The 27,238-nt window shown below is 39.8% G+C and overlaps 1 protein-coding gene across 1 annotated transcript in view; it reads right to left on the reverse strand.

Moving 5' to 3' along the window:
• gcfc2 (GC-rich sequence DNA-binding factor 2) overlaps positions 1-27,238 on the reverse strand; it is a 69,158-nt gene that overhangs the window by 4,574 nt on the left and 37,346 nt on the right. The window contains exons 8-14 of the mRNA XM_028796814.2: positions 25,914-26,037; positions 20,443-20,509; positions 19,863-19,972; positions 13,649-13,848; positions 7,190-7,343; positions 6,312-6,433; positions 4,657-4,733 (exon numbers count right to left, since the gene is read on the reverse strand). Coding sequence (XP_028652647.1) covers positions 4,657-4,733; positions 6,312-6,433; positions 7,190-7,343; positions 13,649-13,848; positions 19,863-19,972; positions 20,443-20,509; positions 25,914-26,037 — 854 coding nt within the window. The remainder of the gene's footprint in view (positions 1-4,656; positions 4,734-6,311; positions 6,434-7,189; positions 7,344-13,648; positions 13,849-19,862; positions 19,973-20,442; positions 20,510-25,913; positions 26,038-27,238) is intronic.

Here is a 27,238-nt window from a genome sequence, read left to right on the forward strand (position 1 = left end):
ATTCCCTCTGTCAAGCACGTTCCTGTAAAGCATCAATTTGAAGCTTTTTGCTCACCTCCTGTCTGCTTTTATCTTTCCTGCCTTCGACATTTTTACTTCTCCTCCTAGTGTGTCTCACACTCATACAAAGTGTCACGCGCGTGCTCATGAGGGGCAGTTGAAAAGGCTCAGGTGATGGCAATAACCCGCCAAACCAGGAGTTGGATTCACGGGATTCACCCAGTGTGGTGCTCCCTGACTCTTTATCTTTGTTTGTATCCTCTGTCACAAAAGCCAAACTGACCAATCAGATTTCTTGGTGGAACCAAACACACACACACACACACACACACACACACACACACACACAGACAGTAGTGTTTTATCATATAGTAGATGGATCATACCATCACAGCTTCTTGAAGCTATTAATAACAAATCTTTAACAAATTATGCACCACACAAATTGTATACAGGTGCTGGTCATAAAATTAGAATATCATGACAAAGTTGATTTATTTCAGTAATTCCATTCAAAAAGTGAAACTTGTATATTAGATTCATTCATTACACACAGACTGATGTATTTTAAATGTTTATTTCTTTTAATGTTGGTGATTATAACTGACAACTAATGAAAGTCCCAAATTCAGTATCTCGGAAAATTAGAATATTGTGAAAAGGTTCAATATTGAAGACACCTGGTGCCACACTCTAATCAGCTAATTAACTCAAAACACCTGCAAAAGCCTTTAAATGGTCTCTCAGTCTAGTTCTGTAGGCTACACAATCATGGGGAAGACTGCTGACTTGACAGTTGTCCAAAAGACGACCATTGACACCTTGCACAAGGAGGGCAAGACACAAAAGGTCATTGCTAAAGAGGCTGGCTGTTCACAGAGCTCTGTGTCCAAGCACATTAATAGAGAGGCGAAGGGAAGGACAAGATGTGGTAGAAAAAAGTGTACAAGCAATAGTGATAACCGCACCCTGGAGAGGATTGTGAAACAAAACCCATTCAAAAATGTGGGGGAGATTCACAAAGAGTGGACTGCAGCTGGAGTCAGTGCTTCAAGAACCACCACGCACAGACGTATGCAAGACATGGGTTTCAGCTGTCGCATTCCTTGTGTCAAGCCACTCTTGAACAAGAGACAGCGTCAGAAGCGTCTCGCCTGGGCTAAAGACAAAAAGGACTGGACTGCTGCTGAGTGGTCCAAAGTTATGTTCTCTGATGTAAGTAAATTTTGCATTTCCTTTGGAAATCAAGGTCCCAAAGTCTGGAGGAAGAGAGGAGAGGCACAGAATCCACGTTGCGTGAGGTCCAGTGTAAAGTTTCCACAGTCAGTGATGGTTTGGGGTGCCATGTCATCTGCTGGTGTTGGTCCATTGTGTTTTCTGAGGTCCAAGGTCAACGCAGCCGTCTACCAGGAAGTTTTAGAGCACTTCATGCTTCTTGCTGCTGACGAACTTTATGCAGATGCAGATTTCATTTTCCAACAGGACCTGGCACCTGCACACAGTGCCAAAGCTACCAGTACCTGGTTTAAGGACCATGGTATCCCTGTTCTTGATTGGCCAGCAAACTCGTCTGACCTTAACCCCATAGAAAATCTATGGGGTATTGTGAAGAGGAAGATGCAATAGGCCAGACCCAACAATTCAGAAGAGCTGAAGGCCACTATCAGAGCAACATGGGCTCTCATAACACCTGAGCAGTGCCACAGACTGATCGACTCCATGCCACGCCGCATTGCTGCAGTAATCCAGGCCAAAGGAGCCCCAACTAAATATTGAGTGCTGTACATGCTCATACTTTTCATGTTCATACCTTTCAGTTGGCCAACATTTCTAAAAATCCTTTTTTTGCATTGGTCTTAATTGATATTCTAATTTTCCGAGATACTGAATTTGGGACTTTCATTAGTTGTCAGTTATAATCATCAACATTAAAAGAAATAAACATTTGAAATACATCAGTCTGTGTGTAATGAATGAATCTAATATACAAGTTTCACTTTTTGAATGGAATTACTGAAATAAATCAACTTTGTCAATGATATTCTAATTTTATGACCAGCACCTGTATACATAAATTTTGACAAAGTCAGTGGAGAAATAATAAAGTTACAAGTTACAACCAATTTTAACATAAGAATTCCACCTGTCTCCATACATGCCTGAATTTGAAAGACCGCTCCAATATGGCAAATGCATAGATGTACCACCACTAATAGGAACCACGGTCAATGTGTGGATATCCATCTTAATAAAAGTACAATCCTCCGTGTGTATCTGTCTATCCGTCCAGTTACTAGTCTCTGTCATTCCAATCATTTGTAGTGATGCATTTTACTACAGCAAATGTTTATTATGCACCATCTGTTGGAATGACAAATGCAATGCATTTTATTAGTACATGCAGAACTAAATACATTCCAATAGATGGTGCACTTCAAACATTAATGTTGTTTAATGGCATTTTATTATATACAGTAGTAGGTAATAGTTACATTAGCAAACCAATGACTTTGTTATTATTATTATTATTATTATTATTATTCAGCTCATTTCAATTACTTTGTTTATTATGGTGATTCATATCTCCCATTACATAAAAAAGCTGAATGTAAGCCTAAAACGAATCAGTAAACCACTGAGAACAACACATTCTCTATTCGTCTTCATAATTTAATATTTCATGTGTCATGTTCTTTAAGGACTGAGAAAATAAATGGATGTAATACCCACTGAAGATAAACAAGCCCATCTGCTGGATGCTGTGCCAGTTCCTGCTCAGCAGGTGCACCCTGCCTGCCCACCCACCCACCCACAACTAGTGCTAATGCATGCCTTGTCAATCATAAGCACGCCATGCTGCACGTATTGGGTGCCTCACACATGCCTTTCCACGTCCATCCCAATGGCTTTCCAGGATTAAGCAGTTTCTTTATACAGTGGTGTGAAAAACTATTTGCCCCCTTCCTGATTTCTTATTCTTTTGCATGTTTGTCACACAAAATGTTTCTGATCATCAAACACATTTAACCATTAGTCAAATATAACACAAGTAAACACAAAATGCAGTTTTTAAATGATGGTTTTTATTATTTAGGGAGAAAAAAAATCCAAACCTACATGGCCCTGTGTGAAAAAGTAATTGCCCCCTTGTTAAAAAATAACCTAACTGTGGTGTATCACACCTGAGTTCAATTTCCGTAGCCACCCCCAGGCCTGATTAATGCCACACCTGTTTCAATCAAGAAATCACTTAAATAGGAGCTGCCTGACACAGAGAAGTAGACCAAAAGCACCTCAAAAGCTAGACATCATGCCAAGATCCAAAGAAATTCAGGAACAAATGAGAACAGAAGTAATTGAGATCTATCAGTCTGGTAAAGGTTATAAAGCTATTTCTAAAGCTTTGGGACTCCAGCGAACCACAGTGAGAGCCATTATCCACAAATGGCAAAAACATGGAACAGTGGTGAACCTTCCCAGGAGTGGCCGGCCGACCAAAATTACCCCAAGAGCGCAGAGACGACTCATCCGAGAGGTCACAAAAGACCCCAGGACAACTTCTAAAGAACTTCAGGCCTCACTTGCCTCAATTAAGGTCAGTGTTCACGACTCCACCATAAGAAAGAGACTGGGCAAAAACGGCCTGCATGGCAGATGTCCAAGACGCAAACCACTGTTAAGCAAAAAGAACATTAGGGCTCGTCTCAATTTTGCTAAGAAACATCTCAATGATTGCCAAGACTTTTGGGAAAATACCTTGTGGACTGATGAGACAAAAGTTGAACTTTTTGGAAGGCAAATGTCCCGTTACATCTGGCGTAAAAGGAACACAGCATTTCAGAAAAAGAACATCATACCAACAGTAAAATATGGTGGTGGTAGTGTGATGGTCTGGGGTTGTTTTGCTGCTTCAGGACCTGGAAGGCTTGCTGTGATAGATGGAACCATGAATTCTACTGTCTACCAAAAAATCCTGAAGGAGAATGTCCGGCCATCTGTTCGTCAACTCAAGCTGAAGCGATCTTGGGTGATGCAACAGGACAATGACCCAAAACACACCAGCAAATCCACCTCTGAATGGCTGAAGAAAAACAAAATGAAGACTTTGGAGTGGCCTAGTCAAAGTCCTGACCTGAATCCAATTGAGATGCTATGGCATGACCTTAAAAAGGCGGTTCATGCTAGAAAACCCTCAAATAAAGCTGAATTACAACAATTTTGCAAAGATGAGTGGGCCAAAATTCCTCCAGAGCGCTGTAAAAGACTCATTGCAAGTTATCGCAAACGCTTGATTGCAGTTATTGCTGCTAAGGGTGGCCCAACCAGTTATTAGGTTCAGGGGGCAATTACTTTTTCACACAGGGCCATGTAGGTTTGGATTTTTTTTTCTCCCTAAATAATAAAAACCACCATTTACAAACTGCATTTTGTGTTTACTTGTGTTATATTTGACTAATGGTTAAATGTGTTTGATGATCAGAAACATTTTGTGTGACAAACATGCAAAAGAATAAGAAATCAGGAAGGGGGCAAATAGTTTTTCACACCACTGTATATGCAGAACACTACGTTAAAAAACCATTTGCTTGCGATGTGTTTGCACTTTTGGAGATTCTGTGCTAAAGAATCACTTAGCACCGAGTGTACAGAACATACCTCTTAGAATAAATAGGAATAAATGCATCTTCATCAACTGCCGTTCTCAGTCTTGAAGTGACAGCATTCAAAAAGCTCTGCACAGAAGACAAAGAACAATATGACTGTATAAATAATCGTCAAATAACCTGCTACACTGTTTGAGTTAAAGTTGCTGTATTAGTGGATGTTGAGAAATCATTACCTAAAGTAAAGATGTCTGATCTGCTTTAAAAACAGAGATGGCTTATCACACTTAAGACATAAGTAAGGGCCCAACCACAAATCACATTCATGGCAATGAAAGTTTTAAATCCCCCCAATAGGTTACGTATTCATCAAAGCTAGTTTGAAATTCTGTGTTTAAACAATAAGCAACTCAATCTGACTAGTAGACGTCTCTGAGCCGGTGTTTGTGACAAATGACAAAGCAGTTGACTGACGTGTGGAGTGTCACGGCTCAAGAGAAAAGAGGTGATAGATAATGTGCAACAACAACAACATTTATTTCTATAGCACATTTTCATACAAACAATGTAGCTCAAAGTGCTTTACATGATGAAGAAAAGAGAAAAAAGACAAAATAAATAAGAATTAAAATTAGGGAACACTAATTGACATAGAATAAAAGTAAGGTCTGATGGCCAGGAAGGACAGAAAAAACAAAAACAAAAAACTCCAGACGGCTGGAAAAAAAATAAAATCTGCAGGGGTTCCGAGGCCACGAGACCGGCCAGCCCCCTCTAGACATCCTACCCAACATCAATGACCTCAATCAGTCCTCATTGTATTGTGTGCAGAAGAGAAGTTGACTAAGGTGGTCTGGAGATGACTGGGTGAAGAGGTAGAGTGGCAGAGATGTAAGGGATGAGGTCAAGAGGAAGGCTGCAGGTGATATGCAATGACTGGGTGTCTTCCCAAAGGATGCCAAGGAGTGGAGGAAAAAGGATATGGGGAGGAGTCAGCTGACGTGGATAAACCTGGAAAATGGCAATTAAACTGGTGATGATGGGATTGAAGGTTACGGAGTTATCATCATACAGGCAGACGACAGAGTTGTCAGGTGTGGCTCTTAATTTGTTAATTTAGCTGCTTATGCTTATGGCAGTCTTATCTATCTTTAACAATGATGACGTTGCAAACCTTCTCAGTTTAGAATCAATGCTGCACTAAAGGTCAATGGGTGACCTGCAGGATTTGTCACATGTGGGACAGCAGTGGGCCTTAGCAGGAGGGGATTGCCCTGTTGCATTATGGTGCCTTTTCCCCTTCTCTCTAATCTTTTTCTGAGTAACTCCTCTTGTAGCTGCATGATACCAAAGTGGATGACAGACCACCACTTGTCTCTGTCCTCACTGAGAAGGACCTTCATGTAGTCCTTATAACCCGTTGCCTGACCTCCAGCAGGACACGGTCCATCTCTTTTTTGCCCATACAGGACTTGTCATCCGCATCACATCCCCAGACACGTCCCAAATGCAAGTCAAAGAGCATCGTGTGTAACCTGTGACTTTGTGATTGGCATCACTATGAACAGTTAAACAGATGTATTTACAGTGCCAACGAAACAACTGTACAGCGTTCCTCAAGTTACGTTTTGTGCTGCTCTCCTTGCCCTTGCTTTGGGCCAACTTGAACTGAAATGAATCTTTAAATGTATACTCCATAGAGCAGACCTGGGCAGCTTTGTTGTTCTCAGTCCCAAAGGATGAATATTTGGCATCCATCATCCTGCAGAGGCTCACCAGACATCTCGATTGTGTTGATGAAGAAGGGTCCCAGATGTGTTCAACAAAACCTGCCCAGAACGAGGAAAACACACATTACCAAACTAAAAACGGTCATTTTTACCTACAAGCCCCTAAAATTTCAATGTAGTATTCTTAGAATTGGAGGAGGTGTAACAGCTTTTTCAAACCTACACAGGAACACAGGCTTTCACATTTCACACACCTTCCATGCACACTTTGAAGTTTTGTTCATTTCTGCAGTGCCACTAGACGTAATAATACCTGACCTGAGTGATTTGGGAGGGTCACCAATTCTGTCATATTCAAAGACAGCAAGCACAATAATAAGAGACACAAACACACAATCACTTTAAGCTAATTCAAGGAAAATTGTGCACACAAAGCTCGGCCACAAAAAAACAAAACACACTGACAGTAGGATATGGCACCGGTTAATCCAGATTTGGACTGCCTTTACTACACAAAAATGCTAAAATATCCTTCAAGAACAAATCGCTGTCACAGTATATCTGTATACAAACAATTAAAAAGAGAAAGATAAATACACCCATCTAACATGGCCCTCCATCTGTCAAACCAGACGTGGGCAGGAGTGGCCTTGTGTTGCTCTAAGCAGTTTACACGCAGACACCAAATGTAGGCAACGTGCGAACAGCTGAGTGAAGAGCAAACAGCGTACGGCTTTGTTATTGGGGCAATTATGTAATTTTCTTCATAAAGTATGCAACTGATCTTTGCTGGTACCCAAAACTCTTCCACCACCAGAATGTAAAAATCTCTTCTCATTTCACAGTGAAGCTGACCTTGCATTTTTGGTATTAATACTTTATTGATGACTGAAGGTAGAACTTTAGTGTCTGGGTTATCCTTGACTTCAGGATTTTCAGGTTGCTTGCCATAGCAAAATTCTTCTACAGCCAGGTACCATGGCATCGACTCAAAATCTTCACAGTCTACCTGCACGAAATTGAACATAAAATTAGATTAATATATCAAATAATGGCAGCACAGTGGCACAGTGGTAGCACTGCTGCCTCGCTGTTAGGAGATCCGGGTTCGCTTCCCGGGTCCTCCCTGTGTGGAGTTTGCATGTTCTCCCCGTGTCTGCGTGGGTTTCCTCCCACAGTCCAAAGACATGCAGGTTAGGTGCATTGGCGATCTTAAATTGTCCCTAGTGTGTGCTTGGTGTGTGGGTGTTTGTGTGCCCTGCGGTGGGCTAGCACCCTGCCTGGGGTTTGTTTCCTGCCTTGCGCCCTGTGTTGGCTGGGATTGGCTCTAGCAGACCCCCGTGACCCTGTAGTTAGGATATAGCAGGTTGGATAATGGATGGATGGATATCGAACAATCAAGTAGCAGACACAGTAGAGTCTTCTGTAAAAACAGTGCTTGAATCTTTTGAACGTGGTTAAGCAAACTAAGGACTTCTCAGCATGAATGTACAGTAATCCCTCACCTATCGCGGGGGTTACGTTCCAGAGCCCCCCGCGATAGGTGAAAATCAGCGAAGTAGCGACCTATATTTATTTTATTATTCATACATATTTTAAGCCTTTATAAACCCTTCCCACACTCTTATAAACCTTTCTCACTCTCTTCTTAACCTTTCCCACGCTCTTATAAACACTTCCTATGCTCTTAAACACCGCAGACCAACACTGCACACTGCCTGCACGCAGCGATCAGACGTCAATGTGTCTGCACTCGCTTTGTGAAGGGGGGCAGCTGAACTCACGCTGAGCAGAAATGGACTTTGTGCTGCTTCTGCCAAAATGCCTGCTTGTCGCTCTGTGCGTTCGGAAGAAGGAGGAGGAGTGTGTGTGTGTGTGTGTGTGTGTGTGGGTGTGTGAGAGCTGAACGCACCTTCGCTCAAACCCCCCCTCCCCGGAAGCGCAGTACGCTCCTGCCACTTCGCATTGTCAAGGGGGTGGGGAACTGAATGAACGCTAAGGAGAAGTGGACTTTGTGCTGCTTGTCGCTCTGCGTGTCAATAATTTAAAAGCCTGTACATCACCAATTTTCCTGTCTCACTGTCTTGTCTTGCATGAAGTTAAAATGTTTTATAATAGTGAGATGTTACTCATATCCTTAGCCTGACATCCACATATCATATGTGTTAACAAAGTGTGTTTTATAAGTTTACATGTGTTTAAAGCATGTGGGATGGGTATTTTAAGGCTTAAACTATAAAAATGTTTATTTAAATGGTCTTTCTATATCGCGGATTTTCTCCTGTTGCTGATGGGTCTGGAACATAACTTCCGCGATAGGCGGGCAATCATTTAAAAACCCGCGAAGTCGTGAATCCACGAAAAGTGAACCGCGAAGTAGCGAGGGATTACTGTACACGCATTACACATTTTCATACAGGACAAGAGTAAAAAGCAGTTAATGTATAAACTAAACTTAACCACACTTTTATAATTTTTACTACAAATTACTTTGTGATTCTTTACCAAATTGTTTCATTTGCACATTAACGGAGCAGAAAACTCTCATGCAATCCAGAAGAGGTCACCCATGTTTGGGCCCGGCCAGTACTTGGATGGGAGAACAACCAGGAAAAGCTTGGGTTGCTGCAGTTAGAGGTGTTGGCAAGGCCAGCAGGGGGCATTACCTCGTGGTCTGATTGTGGATCTCAATGCCCAGTGTAGTAACAAGGACACTGTGCTGTAAAAATGGTGCCGTCCTTTGGATGACACATAAAACTGAGGGATCTATGACGACTCTCTGTGGTCATAAGAGACCCCTGGACATCCATTGTAAAGAGTTGGTGTATCCTGATGTCCAGCCTAGTCATTTTGGCCCCCTAATCATCCCCTGTCTCTAATTGGCTAACTGTCTCTCACCACTTCACCACCTAACAGCTAATGTGTGGTGAGCACACTGGCACAAAAGTGGCTGCCGTCGTATCACTCAGACGGATGCTGCACATTAGCGGTGGTTGAATTTGCTCCCCCACTCACTATGTAAAGCTCTTTTGAGTAGTGAGAAAAGCATTATATAAATGTAAAGAATTATTATAATCAGGCCAAAACAGGAACCACGGGTCTCATTTAAACACAACCATGTCCTGATCTGCAAAATTAACAGATTCATCCAAATGGCTGTGATTTGTCCAAGGAGCGTCTACCAAATATTCACTCAGAATGGGTGAGTTGGTTATTTTCTCTTCTTATTTATGCACAGTTTAAGAATGATGTGTAAAATTTTGTTTTCATTTATGCATTAAAGATTTTGATATGCTGACCACTGGGTAAAAAAAGAAAAAAGTTAAATACAAAAATATTTTATACTGGAATAGAATAAAACTTGCAAAAAGACGAAGAAGTGCGAATACTTTACACTGGCACAGCATTCCAAAGTACAAGAGATGTTCAATAATTTATCTGCCCATTTATGAAAATAAAATCTGATGGTCAAACTCGCCTCATTACTTTTCAGTGCAATTCCCCTCGACTTCACTCAGTCCACTTTGCCACCAGTGATTTAATCTCTTTGGAGTTGAAAGATTCATTTTGGTTCTCCAGCCAACCAGTTACCACCCCTCTGAGGTTATTATTAGGGAATCCATTCCCGGGCTTCCAGATTCCCAGACATTTTTCATTCCCGGGAATGAAACTGCTGGAATTCCCGGCTGAACGGGAACAGCCAAGCTCGCATATATAGCGTGTAAAAAGTGTAAAAATCTATCAAGAAATAACAGAGTTATAGCTGAAAATAATTAAGGTGGCGCCATTGCTGCAGCTTGCACTTCCATCAGACAACAGCTTTGAACAGCAGCTTGAAATTGCAATGCGTCAGTCTGTTACATCCGCATTATCTGTGCCAAGAAACTTGCCATCACAGAATGATGACAAGAAACTGGATGCATCAGTAAAAGCTGAAATGGCGGTGTTTCAGAGCAACGGCAAGTGCGGGCATTGTTTAGAACAAGTGTATCGGTATCTGATGACTGTGCCGCCTACTTCAGTGGAAGCAGAGTGTGCTTTCTCAGTGGCTGGCGTACTCTGCACAAAGATGCACTCTCGCCTGGACAACTGCACACTGGACACATTGTGCTTTCTATGTTCTTATTACCGCAACTAACTAGATACATGTACTTATGTGACAGCATGAACTGCTTGTAGTTAAGGTTAGTCTTTTATTGGTGTCAACATATTGCAGTAGTTTTATTAAAAATAAGTGTTGCTCGCTCTAAAACCATTCACATGTGAGATGCCCGTGCACTGTGTGATTACCGGGAATGACATGTGGAATTCCCGGGAATGGATAAACCCATCTGGGAATGGATTCCCTAGTCATTGTCATCAGGATATTGCTGTCCACATAGAAAATTTTTCAGAACTCGAAACATAAAAATATCACTGGGGGCCAGAACTGGTTAAGCTCTGTGACGCTACATTCCCTGATGGCATCCTCCAATTTTTGGGATTTGTGGGAAGGTGTATGGTCATGAAGTAGAAACACGCCTGCTGACAGTTTCACACGACGTTTCTGTCTGAATGCCTAATGTAATGACTTTAATTGCGGAAATGTAGGCTTCTCCAGTGACGGGTGACTTGTGGGACATGACTTGCAACAGCAGAGCACTCTTTGTATCCTAGAAATCTGTCGCCATGACTCTTCTGGCTCACCGCTGCACTGTTTTGTGGGCTGAGGACTCTTCCTTGGTTTCAGGATCATGGTAGTGAACCCACGTTTCATTCCCAGTAACAATCTGCGAGAAAACATCAGTGGGATTTTCTCCAAGAAGGTCCGAGTTCTCGTGATTGAATACCTGGCAACATGGTTTCTGATCCGGTGTCAACTATTGGGGAACCGACCTTTGACATCATCAAATGAGTATGGATGACTATGAAAACAGTGCCAGCTGAAATGCCACATTCATCAGGTAGAACGTTAACCTTAACATGACAATCGTCCATAATAATAGCCTCCACTTTTTGGCACATTTCTTGTTAAGATGCCTCCAAAGGATGCCCCATGATGAAGTCATTTTCAAATGACTCCCGACTCCATTTATATTGTTTAACCTAAAACCTCACCTTATAGTACAAAAGGGGTGATCACCATACACAACATTGAACCTCTCATGGATCTCACTTGGCTTCTTCCCTTCCTTAGTAAGTAATTTCAGGATAGAAAGATGCTCCCAATATATCAACTTCTTTAAAGACGCCCAGGTAGATGTGTTTGCCGTCCTCTCTCTCCGAGTGCTTGATATGAAATGATGGGTCATTCCAAGACATGTCCTAAATTATTCAACATCCCTTGTAAAAACTGAAATTCACTTTCAATTTGGATGCACCATTGAGTGCTCTTAACTCACGGATCTAGAGTCTTGGGTTCAATTCTCATGTCCTGTTGCTGCCTATGCAAGTTTTGCTCTGGATACTCCAAAGATAGATACTAAGTTGACTGACCCCATAAAAGTGCGAGTGAAGGTGTCGACATGAGTGGCCTTCGACAGACAGCTGATTCCTGCTTGGCACTTAACGCTGTGGATATAGGCTCCAGTTCTCAAGTCAGTGAACTGGATGGGAGGATATTAAAATCTAATGTTTAACCTACAAGATGTTTGCAGTAAAACATTGTATTACAGTTAAATTTAACAGTATCACAGTAATTCATTTATACTGTAATTTGTATGAATTTACTGGCTCTGGGGCGGCTAGCAGCCTTTTTGGATTACAAAGGGCTGACTTGAGCTAGTCTGAGCAACATACTCCCAAAAACAACTAAATTAAAACAACTTGAGGCACTTGCTTACCGTCTGCCTTTTATCAAACAGCGGAATGAAGTAGTGACGCAATTGCGCAGCACAACATATCGAGCCTAAGGACGCAATCAACTAATCGATGAACAGTGACTATTGCCAATGTTTTTAATTAATTTGATTATTATTGATTACAATGATTAGTTTTTGCAGCCCTAGCACAGTGGCATCTGCAAATAGATCAGAAACAAAAAAGGCATTCCGGCTGTGCCCAGAGACATCAAATAATGGAATAAGCGAGTCTAACGCCACCACTTTGAAGCACCGACAAAGTGTGGACCGATGACCAGAACTCTTTGAGCAGAATTTGTTTTTGTTTTAAACTAATTGCTTGTTTGTAAACATTTGTTGTACTTTGTTTGTGGTTATCTTTCTGTCTTGGCCTTTTATTGTTCGAGGCACAGTAGTTAGTACTGGTGCCTCACAACTAAGATCACATTTTTGATCACAATAATTGCTCTAGCATAGCTGGTGATCACTTCTTTAGCACTTAGAAACATTTAAAAACAGCTGCACACTTATAACGCATTTAAAACCAGTTCCTAATTCCCCATTGACTTCAGTGCATTTCACCAAGTTAGGCGAAGTTCCCAAACATTTTTGCAGTTTTGCCAAACTCTGTAAAGCAAACTTAGCAGGGTTCGCCCATCACTATCGTTTGTATGTACAACACTAATGATCTGTGATAATGCTTTTACTATACAATCCGTCCATCCATTATCCACTGATCCTAAAAGAGGAGGAAATGTCTCAGTGAATGCATTTAAAGGATAAGTTCAGTATTTTTCAACTTGAAGTTATTTCTTTACAAATATGGTATACAGGCATTTGCCATGCAAAATTGTATTCTAAAGTAAAGTGTTTCCTTTAAATTAAAAAAGAAAAAAATACATAATCAGTCCTGGCGTTTTATAATGTAACCAATAAGGCGCGGTGGGCCCCGGCAGATAATGGATATTGTCATCGACTGACTTTCTGGCTTCTGCGATGGCAGTTGGAAGGTCAGGCAATGACAAAATCTCAAGGAAGCCACATCTGTGGGACCCTCCTCCTATGTTTATATTGTATTTGTGAGAATTTGTTACACCAGCAAAAGTCCCCCAATATTCAGTCAATACTGATGACTTGCATTACCCATAGTCATAGCTGGCCAATTTGTGGAGTATCATTCAGTTAAAAAGAATTTGGAGTGAGGCCATTAGTTATTGCTGAAATGTTCTTCCCCTGGCTCTCATTTACTATATGCTAAGCAGAAATGTCAAATTGAATTTGTATAGTGCACTGATGATAAATGAAAACCTTAAAAACATTTCAAATTGCATTCTCATAAACAAATAAATGTTTATTACAGAATGCACGGAATAGAGAGGCATTTTCACACCATTTGTGCACGGTTTATTTATGACTGCTGCATTTAATTAAAACATGCTAGTCCCAAATGAATAAATCAATTCCTCCTTCCTCAGAGGCAGCTAAAAATAAATACCTTTAAGGGATTCCAGTCGATGAGGCAGTGCCGAATTAAAGGAGCAAGGAGTTTTGGAAGACAAAAGGATATGTAAGCGTCATAGTAGGAATCTGGAAATGTGCTTCTCCATCGGTCAAATTTTACTAAAATGTTTTTGATGCAATAGAAATCTTCATTCACATCATTAAAGATCTGCTTTGATTCACTTAAAACAGCACCTGAAAGAAAGAAAGAAAGAAAGAAAGAAAGAAAGAAAGAAAGAAAGAAAGAAAGAAAGAAAGAAAGAAAGAAAGAAAGAAAGTTAGGCAAACTGTAATATTGTTGCTAATTTTGTCTGTCATGCAGTTTATCATGATATAGTGACATTTAAGGCTGATTTTTTTCCTACTGGTATTTAAGTAAAACTGCAGTGGCTCTTTAAATTGTGCCCAGTACCTAGAGATTAGTTTGGGATTATACACAGCAGAAACAAGCCAGCTGCATTTAGTATCCACTTAGGGTATGTAGATAAGCATGCACTGGGGAATTTACTCTTCATTTAAATGTACAAATACACTATCAAATATTCCCATTGAGTTTTCTACCATTTTAATATCAGTGCTGGAAGGCTACAAAAAATATTACACTCCAACAAAATCATCATAATTCATTACTTCGAAAGCTTAAGATAGGAATTATTACTAACAATATCCTGCCGTAAATCATTTTTTTAAGTGGAAGAAAATACAGGTGGTAAGCACATGAAAAAGAACCTCGGTCTTAGTATCAACATTATAAAGAGTTTTATTAATAACTAGCCACATCACCTGCTGAAGACAGGGAATAGTATATTTTTAAATAAATGATATTTGCCATCATAAGCCCTGCATGTATCTTCTTCAGTGGTCCACGTATGCCTTTCCTCAATACCCTGCTTCTCTGACTAGGTCATTTCCAGGGGCCTTGCTCAACTCCCCCCCACTTCTTGATTACCACCAATGGTAGACAGGGACCACGTACCCCCCCCCCCCCCCCCATTACCCTTGTGAAAACATCATTTGTATTCTTGCAAATGCTGACCGTCTTTGAAGGATGCACTTTTTACTCCTGCTTGTGCATCTCTGTCTCTTTTGTCTGGCACTTTCTCTGCCAATCACATTACCAAAGCCAAACTCACCAATCAGATTGCTTAGAGGGAACACCCACACACCCACAGAGCAGCACTTTATTATAAAGTAGATAACAGAATAACACCTTATTATACACTTAAAAAGTTCATATGTTATTTTATTATTATTACAAAATGTTACTAAAGAATGTTGCTGACTACAGTAATCCCTCGCTATATCGCGCTTCGACTTTCGCGGCTTCACTCTATCACAGATTTTATATGTAAGCATATTTAAATATATATTGCGGATTTTTTGCTGGTTCGTGGATTTCTGCGGACAATGGGTCTTTTAATTTCTGATACACGCTTCCTCAGTTGGTTTGCCCAGTTGATTTCATACAAGGGACGCTATTGGCAGATGGCTGAGAAGCTACCCAACCACAGCGCGTATTATGTATTAAATAAAACTCCTCAAATATATTGTGAGCACGGGGGCTGTTCGCACCCCTAGAGGACACGGCCGCTCCTCAAAAAATGCTGAAAGATTACCTTCACAGTGCTCCCTTCTTTGCTGGGCTTACATGTGGCTGCTTTGCAAGCGTTATGATTCCCGCACGATGCTTTGCATTCTTGAAAGAGGAAAACAGCACGTATTGATTTTTGATTGTTTGCTTTCCTCTCTCTCTCTCTTGCTCTGACATTCTGTGCTCCTGATGGAGGGGGTGTGAGCAGGGGGGCTGTTCGCACCCCTAGACGATACGGACGCTCATCTAAAAATGCTGAAAGATTATCTTCACATTGCTCTCTCTCCTGTGCAGCTGCTTTGCATACTTAAAAGATCAAACAGCATGTATTGATTTTTGATTGTTTGCTTTCCTCTCTCTCTTGCTCTGACATTCTCTGCTCCTGACAGAGGGGGTGTGAGCAGAGGGGCTGTTCACACACTGGCCCAGAGGATACGGACGCTCCTCTAAAAAATGCTGAAAGACTACCTTCACATTGCTCACTTCCTTGCAGCTGCATTGTCCGGCGGTGCTTCGCATACTTGAAAGCCAAACAGCCCTATTGATTTTTGACTGTTTGCTTTTCTCTCTCTCTCTCTGACAGTCTCTGCTCCTGACGCGCACTCCTTTGAAGAGGAAGATATGTTTGCATTCTTTTAATGGTGAGACGGAACTGTCATCTCTGTCTTGTCATGGAGCACAGTTTAAACTTTTGAAAAAGAGACAAATGTTTGTTTGCAGTGTTTGAATAACGTTCCTGTCTCTCTACAACCTCCTGTGTTTCTGTGCAAATCTGTGACCCAAGCATGACAATATAAAAATAACCATATAAACATATGGTTTCTACTTCGCGGATTTTCACCTTTCGCGGGGGGTTCTGGAACGCAACCCCCGCAATCAAGGAGGGATTACTGTATTTTAAAAGTTGTGCTGAAAATGGTCTCCACCAGAAGAAATGCTAAGTCCTGTGTGCTGCAATGCGTTTATAAAAACAGGCCTCAGCCCATCTGTTGTGATAATCATTGAGTCGATTTATGAAGATTTTTTGCCCTCATCACCCCCCCCCCACTAACTTCACCTGACTTCACATACTGCTGTTAAAACTAGGGTGAGACTCTTTACCATGTGCCACCTTTTATATCTAAAACAACAAATAAATAACATTTTTATTCCTCTGGTATATTTACATGCTTACATATATTTGATTTCAGCCAATCCCCTTTCCTAGAAAATATGTAATAAAGCCGTTGCACAACTTGTACAGGCATCTACTGTTTGAATGAGTAATGCATGTAACTTGCCATTATTTCTAATCAACGTCTGAGAAAAAATATTTTTTTCATTTAGGCCTCAAAAACTAGTAAGATTTGCTTGTCCTGTGTTTGTTGCATTGCAACTGAAACTGGAAGGTATTGCAGTGCAATGAGAAGCTGAAAATTATCTTAATTTTAATATTCCACTAATACACTGAAACACACAAGTAAATATCACTTTAAAAGCCTCCAGGCTTAACTTACTAATTCTGCATCTGTCTGCACTAAAATGTGTTACCAGCTCAATTATCACTGTAATTTTCACTTGCCACTTTTAAAAATATCTGCTCCACAGCTAACTGGCATTTGTCTTCCTGACGAGCTGCCAAGTGAATTTGCTGTGTCATGTTCTTTAACCAAGCAATCCATGCAGAAATTATAATCACAAACGTTACTAACCGATGTTTGATTATCTTCATTCCATCTTAATTAAGACTAAATGGTGCTTGTTTTCACACCTTACATTATACTAGAAGTTCAAGTAATGCATGCCTCTCAACGATTAGTGGGTACAGTGTCTCAACAACACACAATGGATATATATCATACATCATTACACAACATATCCAAGACACACTAATGAATTTGTCAGTATGAGTTGCTACTGGTTAAACATATTATTTTATATACAAACCTTCTTTGAATCTTTGGGTGAGACTGCTCATGATCCTGAACTAAATCCCAGAACAGAACTGTTAAACCATTCCACAGCATCCCCCTCTCATGTGTAAATGGAAGTGTTGTCGATATGTTGCTTACAAAAGTTCATGACCATCAATTTGATAAGGTTGACACTACAGGAGAGACTGCTGTCTTGGCACCGATGTGTCAGAAGGCAAATTTCTCTTCTGTAAGCTATACCATCATTGTTAGTGATCAGGCCTACAAACTCTGGCATCATCAGCAAGTTTAATGATGTGGTTGGAGCGGTGTCTGGCCACATAGTCAGAGGTGAACATGGTGTTCAATGGTGCTAACTAAGTACATGAGGAGCCTGAAGTGATGCTCAGTCTGGAGGAAATGGTGTGTCAATCCATCCATGCTGGGGTCTTACAGTTATCAAGTCCAAAATCCAAATGCTGAAGGTAGTACTAAGACTCAACTCTGGGCTGCAGATCAGCCTTGATAGTAAAACAGTGTTAAATCCCAAGCTGTACCATCTAAAAAGTATGCTGAGGTAATGTTTTTTTTTTTATTAACTAGGTGTGCAATAGCAGTATAAAGTGCAAAAAATGTGGTATTCTGTCTTCACCGGATGTAACAACAAAGTTGGAGTTGGTTCAAACTAGCTGGAATATTCCATTTCATGTATCCTGGCACCAGTCTATGAAAGCATTCATAATGGGAGTGACTGCCACCAGTCTCTTGTCATTAATTCCACTGTTATTATCTTTGGCAGGGAGGCGAGTATTGTCTTTTCAACAAAACCACCATGACTCATTACTTCAGAAGCTTAAGAAAGGCACGAATACCAGAAATATGCTGCAGTAAATCAACATTTTAGTGGAAGAAAACACAGGGTGGTAAAAGCTAGTTTATCTTACTATTGCTATTATTACAGAATATTAAAGAATGTTAGTGACCATTTTAAAAGCTGCACAAAACCATCTTCACCAGAAGCAATGCAAAGGTCTGTGTCTTCAGCCCTTCTGCTTCAATAATCACAGAGTCCAGTTATGAAGACCCCAAACCCACAACCCCAACCAACACTTCCAAAATGGTAGCTTTAAAAAATGGTATTTAAATGGTATTTAAAAGTGTTGGTCTTTATTTATTAGAATTTTAGAAAATATTAACATAAGACAAAGCATTTAGTGAGTGATAGTTTTTCTTGTCTGCTATGTACTCTGCATTAAGTATTTGCCTGACTGTTGTTTTCTATTTTTCAAACATATTCTCATTTTCTGGAGTACACTATATTTTAATATTTGAATGCATCAATTCAGATAAACAGCATTTATTGCTTTGAATTGTTTTTTTTCTGCTTTATGATGGTGTGATCTGTGACAAAGTTGTACTGATTAACTGTGCTCTAGAAGTTGGTTACAAAAGGAGGGCCAGATGCTTACATTATAATAATGTGCTTTCATATTTCAAAAAGGTGAAGAAAATAAAGCGATAAAAGAGTAGTAATACCGCATGTATGTGCAAAATGCATGCTCTCTCCGTTACATCTGATGACATACTGTAAACACTGGCACTGATACAGATAAAAATATTAAATGGCCTTACACTGCAGACATTATATTGTAATAATTTAAATGTTTATATTTAAAATGTAGTATTATTGCATTGGAATCTAAGTATGGGGATAATATCATATAATGGAGCCTACGGAATTGCCATCCCCTACACAGAAAAGTAAACTCGAACTTAAAAAAATGTCAACAGTGAAAAGAATTCATTGATGGTTTCAGGAAATGCAGAGAGCTTATCCTGATGATCAGCAAAATTATCAGCTGCTTCACATTCCTCACAGTGTGCTGAGACAATATAACCAAACAAGACATAAAGGGCATACAGATTGGCTGTAAGAATGGCACCAAAACATACACACTACACAGCCTGCTGGTGGGTACAGCAATATTAAACTCTGGTTCTGAAGGTTCAAAAACAAATCTATGGAGTCAGTGACCAAAAATAGCTTCAATGAATATCTTAGCCTAAGACTGAGACATACAGTATTAGTATTCCTTTAGGTTCTAGAACACTTGCTGCTTGATAATCCTTGGTTTCTACAAATGGATACAATATATGATGGTAACATCTTCCTTCATCACACTCCATGGCTGGGACAAGTTCAACACGTTATTTTAGAAATCGGGTATTTCACTGGGCACAGTTCAGTAAAAAAAAAAAAAAAAAAAATCAAACCTTTCATAATAATAGTCAGCATTTTTTCAGAACAAAAGGCACAGACTAACAATACTGAATCATAGCACACTATCGTCAAACACACAACATGAAAAGAGTGCAAGGTCAGATACATCAGAATTGACTGTGAGAAACAGCACAGCAGGAGGCAAGTGCCTTTCAAAGAATACTGACTGGCTATCGGTGTCTGAGCAGATTAATCAGTGCACTGCCTTGTGAGGAGGGGTTGTAAAGATTTCATTTTATACTTATAGTTTGAAATCGACACCACCCAGCAATTGTTTATCTATAATTCAAACCCATTCCTCCACCAGTGTTTTATTAGCTGCATTTTTTTAAATTTCTTTTGTGATGCTACATAACATCTTCAGTGTTAAAATATATTTAGCATGCAGCCAACATATTAATATTTCGGCCTCAGAAAGACATACACTTTTTGTAATAATCCATACCTCTTCTTTCCATGAACAGTTCTGTGTCTTCAGTTTCATCATCACTGGATAATCCTTCATGATGGGTGCTGCCCTCTGCAGTGTTTTTTCTCATCTGTCTTCTATGTGCTCTAAGATTAAATATACATGAAATAAATGGCCTGTGACAAAAAGCTTTTTTTTTTTTTAGATTTCACATTACACACACAAAACCAAATATTATTTGTAAGAAGTTTATGTTTCTAGTTGAATGAACTTCCTTGTATTACTCTTTAAAAATTTTAATGTTAAAAAATTTTGGCATTTTGAAATTTTTCTAAAGCCCGTGTACCTTTTGGATTAACTGATCCTTTTATCTTCTCAATTTTCATTATAATAGTACATTCGGTGCTCCTGCAGATGTAATTTTCAATTAACTACTAACAAATATTTTGGTTAGATGCCTGTCATTCCTTATACCCTGCACACCAAATCCCTAAAAAAACATACGGCATGCTACACTTGAAGTGTCCTTGGTGCTGTCACATGATATTTTATGTAATAAAAAAAGAAAAAACTATTACAAGGTGGTCTTAATGGCCGATATCAGTGGTTAACTTACCTTCTTTGCTCTAGCCTTTCTAGACAGGCTTTCTTTTTTTCAGAGATGCCAGATAAGCTACTATTATCTATGAAAAGGGCAAAACAAGAATAAAACAAAAAAGAGCATGTTATGGCTGACATATCTAAAGTAAATAAAATAAGCAAATGTTGTGCACTTAATGTTACAAAATAAACAATAATCATGTGTAAATCTTGTTTTATCATTAGTTTTTAAAAAGAACACCTTCTGAAATACAAATAACCTTTCCTCAGAGTCATGTGGTTCTGATACATGGAGGTGGAATGCTGTTAAACAGGGTCCTTAATGTTAAATTCCTAAGTGAAATAATTACATTCAGCCAGGGCTGCTAAACTTTAACACCTGATTGGCAAAAATGCACACGTGTGACAAGAAGTGATCTTATCAAAAGCTTATAGAATAAAAGTCAGACTGCTTTAAATTACAAAAAAAGAAGACCAAGCTATTTTCAAGATTTGTTTACTAAGTAATACTGTGTAAAATAAAAATAAAAAAAGAAAGATAGTGGCACATTAATGCTACAGTGACTTTATTTCAGATCTATCAATCTGGCTTTAGGTGTTTTCATGCTGCTGAGACTGCCCTCCTGAAACTATTTAATGACATCTCTCTTATTACTGACTCGGGTGGGGCAGCAGTCCTTGTCCTCCTAGACCGGTTTGCAGCTTTTGACACTATTGACCAGGAGATCTTGAGCATCTGTTGGGGGTTAAAGGGTCTGTTTTTAACTAGTTCAGGTCATATCATACTAGTAGACACTTTTAAGTAACTTTCAATTTCTCTTTTTCGTCTACTGTTAAATGTAGTGTTCCTCCGGGATCCATTTTGGGTCCCATTTTATTTTCTATATGTCTTCATCCTGGTCCTATTTTATTTTCTATATGTCTTCATCCTATAGGAGCTATTTTTAGGAAGCTTAATATTTCTTTTCAGTGCTATGTTGATGACACACAGGTTTATATTCCTGTGTGTAATTCTACAATTAATTGTTTGCATAATTGTCTTGTAGAACTAAGATCTTGGATGGCCGACAATTTTCTTGATCTAAATCAAAATAAAACAGATGTGCTGATAGCTGGTCCTGCAGCCAAAACTCAAATTTGTGGACTTTTGCAAACCTCAAGTTTGGAATTTTGACAGTAACTTCTCTTTTGAGAAACAGATTAATTCTCTGGTCAAGAGTTGCTTTTTCTAGCTTCATCTTTTAGCCATGGTTAAACACTTTTTATCTCCTAGTGATCTTGAGATAGTTACTCATGCCTTTAATCTTTTTCTCGGCTTGATTACTGTAACTCATTGTATTACAGGATCAGTAAATCTCTGATACGCAGGTTGCAGTTGGTTTATAATGCAGCGGTGTGTTTTTTGGTTGGGGCAAGAAAGTTTGCCTCTGTATTTCCAACTTTAGCCCCTTTAAATTAATAATTTAGAAATTAATAATTTAGAAATGATTTTAAAATTTTGTTGGTGGTTTTTAAATCAAAACATTGGTATGCTCCTGTCTATTCATCTGAATTTTGTCGTTCTTATACAGCAGACATCCAGAGGGCTTAAATCTGCTGATAAGCTGTCTCTTGTTGTACCTCATACTAAGTGCAAAACAAAAGGGGACAGGGCTTTTGCAGCTGCTGCTGCTCTTCTGTGGAATTCTTTACCTAATAATATTAAGGAGTCTCCTTCAATTGAACTGTTTAAAACTAGATTGAAGACCCACTTCCATTGTATTTCTTGATCTTCAGTGATACTGATGGAATCATGCTTCTTAGTCATTTGTTTCAATTTAGTGCTGGTTGTATTGTGTTTAATTGTATTTTATTCTACAGGGTGGGCCATAAGTTTCCATACATAGGAAAATATTTTTTTTTATGAACAAACATTTTTAATATATATAATATGCTCTACATGACTGCCATTGTTTTGAAAACACAATGCTGATGAACACGTATTAGCACAGCTGGAGTTATGAGTCTATGATCTGCTTCTCGCAACTGAAATAGGGCACCATGGCGGATGTTTGCCGACTTGCAGACCAACCACAAGCGTTACCTGGTAGGTAACCACCCATAAAATCAGATTGTGATTCAGACTACGAATGCCATGAATATATATATATATATATATATGTATATATATATATATATATATATATATATATATATATATATATATATATATATATATATATAAATATATATACACAGTGGAACCTCAAGATACGAACAGCTCTGTATACGAGAAATTCAAGATACGAGGAAAGTATGAGCGAAAAATTCAGATCTAAATACGAGCATTGGCTCGCGTAACAAGCCACAAGCCAGGCTGTGGGTATAGCTCGCGGCTTAGCGAGGGGGCGTGGTAGCTGTAGCGAGCCGCAGGGCGATATGCAGTGTAGGCGTTTCTCACCTAAGTGCACAGGTGGGAAACTGCCCACATCCATGATTGTTCCTGTGGCTGATGGGCTGCAGCTGCCATGTCCTCCCCGCATATATAGAGAAGCGCGAGCCGGTTAAGGGGGAGAAGAAGTAAAAGAAAAGAGAGCAGAGAGAACGGAGGTTGCAGCAGGCAGGCAGGCAGCAGCAGCAGTAGGAGGAGAAAGTCGGTGCGGGAGAGCGAGCGAGTGCAGGCTCGCATGTAGCTGAACAGTGAGCTGAACAGGCGAGCCAAACAGCTGAAGCAGGACGGTGTAGAGAAGGTCAGCTGCATTAAGAGTGTCTCGCCTGTTGCAGAGCCCGCATGGGAGAAGCAGGTGAGATGCTGACGCAACAGAGAAGAAGCACCGGGGATTGTCATCTGTTTTTTAAAGACTGCTTCCGGTTGACGTTTTAACCTCGTGTTAAAGGATTGTTATTCTTGTGTATTTTAAACCTCCACTTCACAACTGTTTTAAGGATTATTTATTTAAAGATTTATTGAATGCTCTACTGCACTTTGGACACCTGTTTTGATTCTTTTAATAATCAGTTATATTATTTACCAGTGTTATTTATTAAAGATAGACTATAGTATATATTATTTATCAGTGTTATTTGTTAGGAAAATTGATTTTTATGTTAATATTTTTGGGGTGCGGAACGGATTAACTGGATTTCCATTATTTTCAATGGGGAAGTTCGTTCTAGATACGAGAAACTCGCTATACGAGCTCAGTGCTGGAACGAATTAAACTCGTATCTCGAGGTTCCACTGTGTATATATATATATATATATATATATATATATATATATATATATATATATATATATAGTGGGGCAAAAAAATATTTAGTCAGCCACCAATTGTGCAAGTTCTCCCACTTAAAAAGATAAGAGAGGCCTGTAATTTTCATCATAGGTATACCTCAACTATGAGAGACAAAATGAGAAAAAAAATCCAGAAAATCACATTGTCTGATTTTGAAGAATTTATTTGCAAATTATGGTGGAAAAAAAGTATTTGGTCACCTACAAAAAAGCAAGATTTCTGGCTCTCACAGACCTGTAACTTCTTCTGTAAGAGGCTCCTCTGTCCTCCACTTGTTACCTGTATTAATGGCACCTGTTTGAACTCATTATCAATATAAAAGACACCTGTCCACAACCTCAAACAGTCACACTCCAAACTCCACTATGGCCAAGACCAAAGAGCTGTCAAAGGACACCAGAAACAAAATTGTAGACCTGCACAAGGCTGGGAAGACTGAATCTGCAATAGGTAAGCAGCTTGGTGTGAAGAAATCAATTGTGGGAGCAATTATTAGAAAAATGGAAGACATACAAGACCACTGATAATCTCCCTCGATCTGGGGCTCCACACAAGATCTCACCCCGTGGGGTCAAAATGATCACAAGAACGGTGAGCAAAAATCCCAGAACCACACGGGGGGGACCTAGTGAATGACCTGCAGAGAGCTGGGACCAAAGTAACAAAGGCTACCATCAGTAACACACTACGCCGCCAGGGACTCAAATCCTGCAGTGCCAGACGTGTCCCCCTGCTTAAGCCAGTACATGTGCAGGCCCGTCTGAAGTTTGCTAAAGAGCATTTGGATGATCCAGAAGAGGATTGGGAGAATGTCATATGGTCAGATGAAACCAAAATAGAACTTTTTGGTAAAAACTCTACTCGTCGTGTTTGGAGGAGAAAGAATGCTGAGTTGCATCCAAAGAACACCATACCTACTGTAAAGCATGGGGGTGGGAACATCATACTTTAGGGCTGTTTTTCTGCAAAGGGACCAGGACGACCGATCTGTGTAAAGGAAAGAATGAATGGGGCCATGTATCGTCAGATTTTGAGTGAAAACCTCCTTCCATCAGCAAGGGCATTGAAGATGAAACGTGGTTGGGTCTTTCAGCATGACAATGATCCCAAACACACCACCCGGGTAACAAAGGAGTGGCTTCGTAAGAAGCATTTCAAGGTCCTGGAGTGGCCTAGCCAGTCTCCAGATCTCAACCCCTTAGAAAATCTTTGGAGGGAGTTGAAAGTCCGTGTTGCCCAGCGACAGCCCCAAAACATCACTGCTCTAGTGGAGATCAGCATGGAGGAATGGGCCAAAATACCAGCAACAGTGTGTGAAAACCTTGTGAAGACTTACAGAAAACATTTGACCTCTGTCATTGCCAACAAAGGGTATATAACAAAGTATTGAGATGAACTTTTGTTATTGACCAAATACTTTTTTTCCACTATAATTTGCAAATAAATTCTTTAAACTCAGACAATGTGATTTTCTGGATTTTTTTTTCTCATTTTGTCTCTCATAGTTGAGGTATACGTATGATGAAAATTACAGGCCTCTCTCATCTTTTTAAGTGGGAGAACTTGCACAATTGGTGGCTGACTAAATACTTTTTTGCCCTACTGTATATTATATATATATATATATATATATATATATATATATATACATACTAAAAGTGCCTGAAAATTGTGTGAAACGTGGCTATCCAATGAAAATGCCTTTAACAGACATTTGGGCATGAAAAGAGGAACATGCACATAATAAATAAGACTTTATGACCAACACCCTCCGAACCAAACCTCATCAAAAAACCCCTCACCACCCCCCGCCCCTCCTTATTTGCTATATATTGTCTTAGATTCCTAAATAATGAATCCTGGTAGGACGGGAAAGCTTTGGAATAAAAAATTATTTTAAGATACGCAAATTATTGTTTCCCTTTGTGGATTTCCACCTATAAATATGCTTCCATCCATATATTTATTTATTTTCTGTAATTAATTTAACTAATAATATGGGGGGGGGGGGGGGGACCTTAACTAGCCACAAATAAATATATATAAAAACAACAAGTCCAACAAAAATATCCGGGTTTAAAACTGACATACATTTTATATACATTTACAATTACACTTGTAATAACATGAAATAGTTTACCAAGAATGCTTTCCAAGTAGATACAACTTAACAAGCACTTAATTTCACATGGAAAGTAGAGATACCCACTTGTGAGTTGTTGGATATAGGAGGATTCCTCTTTGACATCCTCTTGCCTTCGATTTAACTGTTTTTGAGCCTGATCTTTAAGCAAGTCATGCATTTCTGATTCAAGATCATCTATTAATTTTACCTGTGCAAGAAAAAATATATCCAAATATATTATTGACTAACATAAAATTAATTACAGTGCATCCAGAAAGTATTCACAGCGCATCACTTTTTCCACATTTTGTTATGTTACAGCCTTATTCCAAAATGGATTAAATTCATTTTTTTCCTCAGAATTCTACACACAACACCCCATAATGACAACGTGAAAAAAGTTTACTTGAGGTTTTTGCAAATTTATTAAAAATAAAAAAACTGAGAAATCACATGTACATAAGTATTCACAGCCTTTGCTCAATACTTTGTCGATGCACCTTTGGCAGCAATTACATCCTCAAGTCTTGTTGAATATGATGCCACAAGCTTGGCACACCTATCCTTGGCCAGTTTTGCCCATTCCTCTTTGCAGCACCTCTCAAGCTCCATCAGGTTGGATGGGAAGCGTTGGTGCACAGCCATTTTAAGATCTCTCCAGAGATGTTCAATCGGATTCAAGTCTGGGCTCTGGCTGGGCCACTCAAGGACATTCACAGAGTTGTCCTGAAGCCACTCCTTTGATATCTTGGCTGTGTGCTTAGGGTCGTTATCCTGCTGAAAGATGAACCGTTGCCCCAGTCTGAGGTCAAGAGCGCTCTGGAGCAGGTTTTCATCCAGGATGTCTCTGTACATTGCTGCAGTCATCTTTCCCTTTATCCTGACTAGTCTCCCAGCTCCTGCCGCTGAAAAACATCCCCACAGCATGATGCTGCCACCACCATGCTTCACTGGAGGGATGGTATTGGCCTGGTGATGAGCGGTGCCTGGTTTCCTCCAAACGTGACGCCTGGCATTCACACCAAAGAGTTCAATGTTTTTCTCATCAGACCAGAGAATTTTCTTTCTCATGGTCTGAGAGTCCTTCAGGTGCCTTTTGGCAAACTCCAGGCGGGCTGCCATGTGCCTTTAACTAAGGAGTGGCTTCCATCTGGCCACTTTATTATACAGGTCTGATTGGTGGATTGCTGCAGAGATGGTTGTCCTTCTGGAATCTTCTCCTCTCTCCACAGAGGACCTCTGGAGCTCTGATAGAGTGACAATCGGGTTCTTGGTCACCTCCCTGACTAAGGCCCTTCTCCCCTGATTGCTCAATTTAGATGGCCGGCCAGCTCTAGGAAGAGTCCTGGTGGTTTTGAACGTCTTCCACTTACGGATGATGGAGGCCACTGTGCTCATTGGGACCTTCA

Source organism: Erpetoichthys calabaricus, chromosome 3, assembly GCF_900747795.2.
Source record: "Erpetoichthys calabaricus chromosome 3, fErpCal1.3, whole genome shotgun sequence".
In the NCBI taxonomy this organism is placed as follows: Eukaryota; Metazoa; Chordata; class Cladistia; order Polypteriformes; family Polypteridae; genus Erpetoichthys; species Erpetoichthys calabaricus.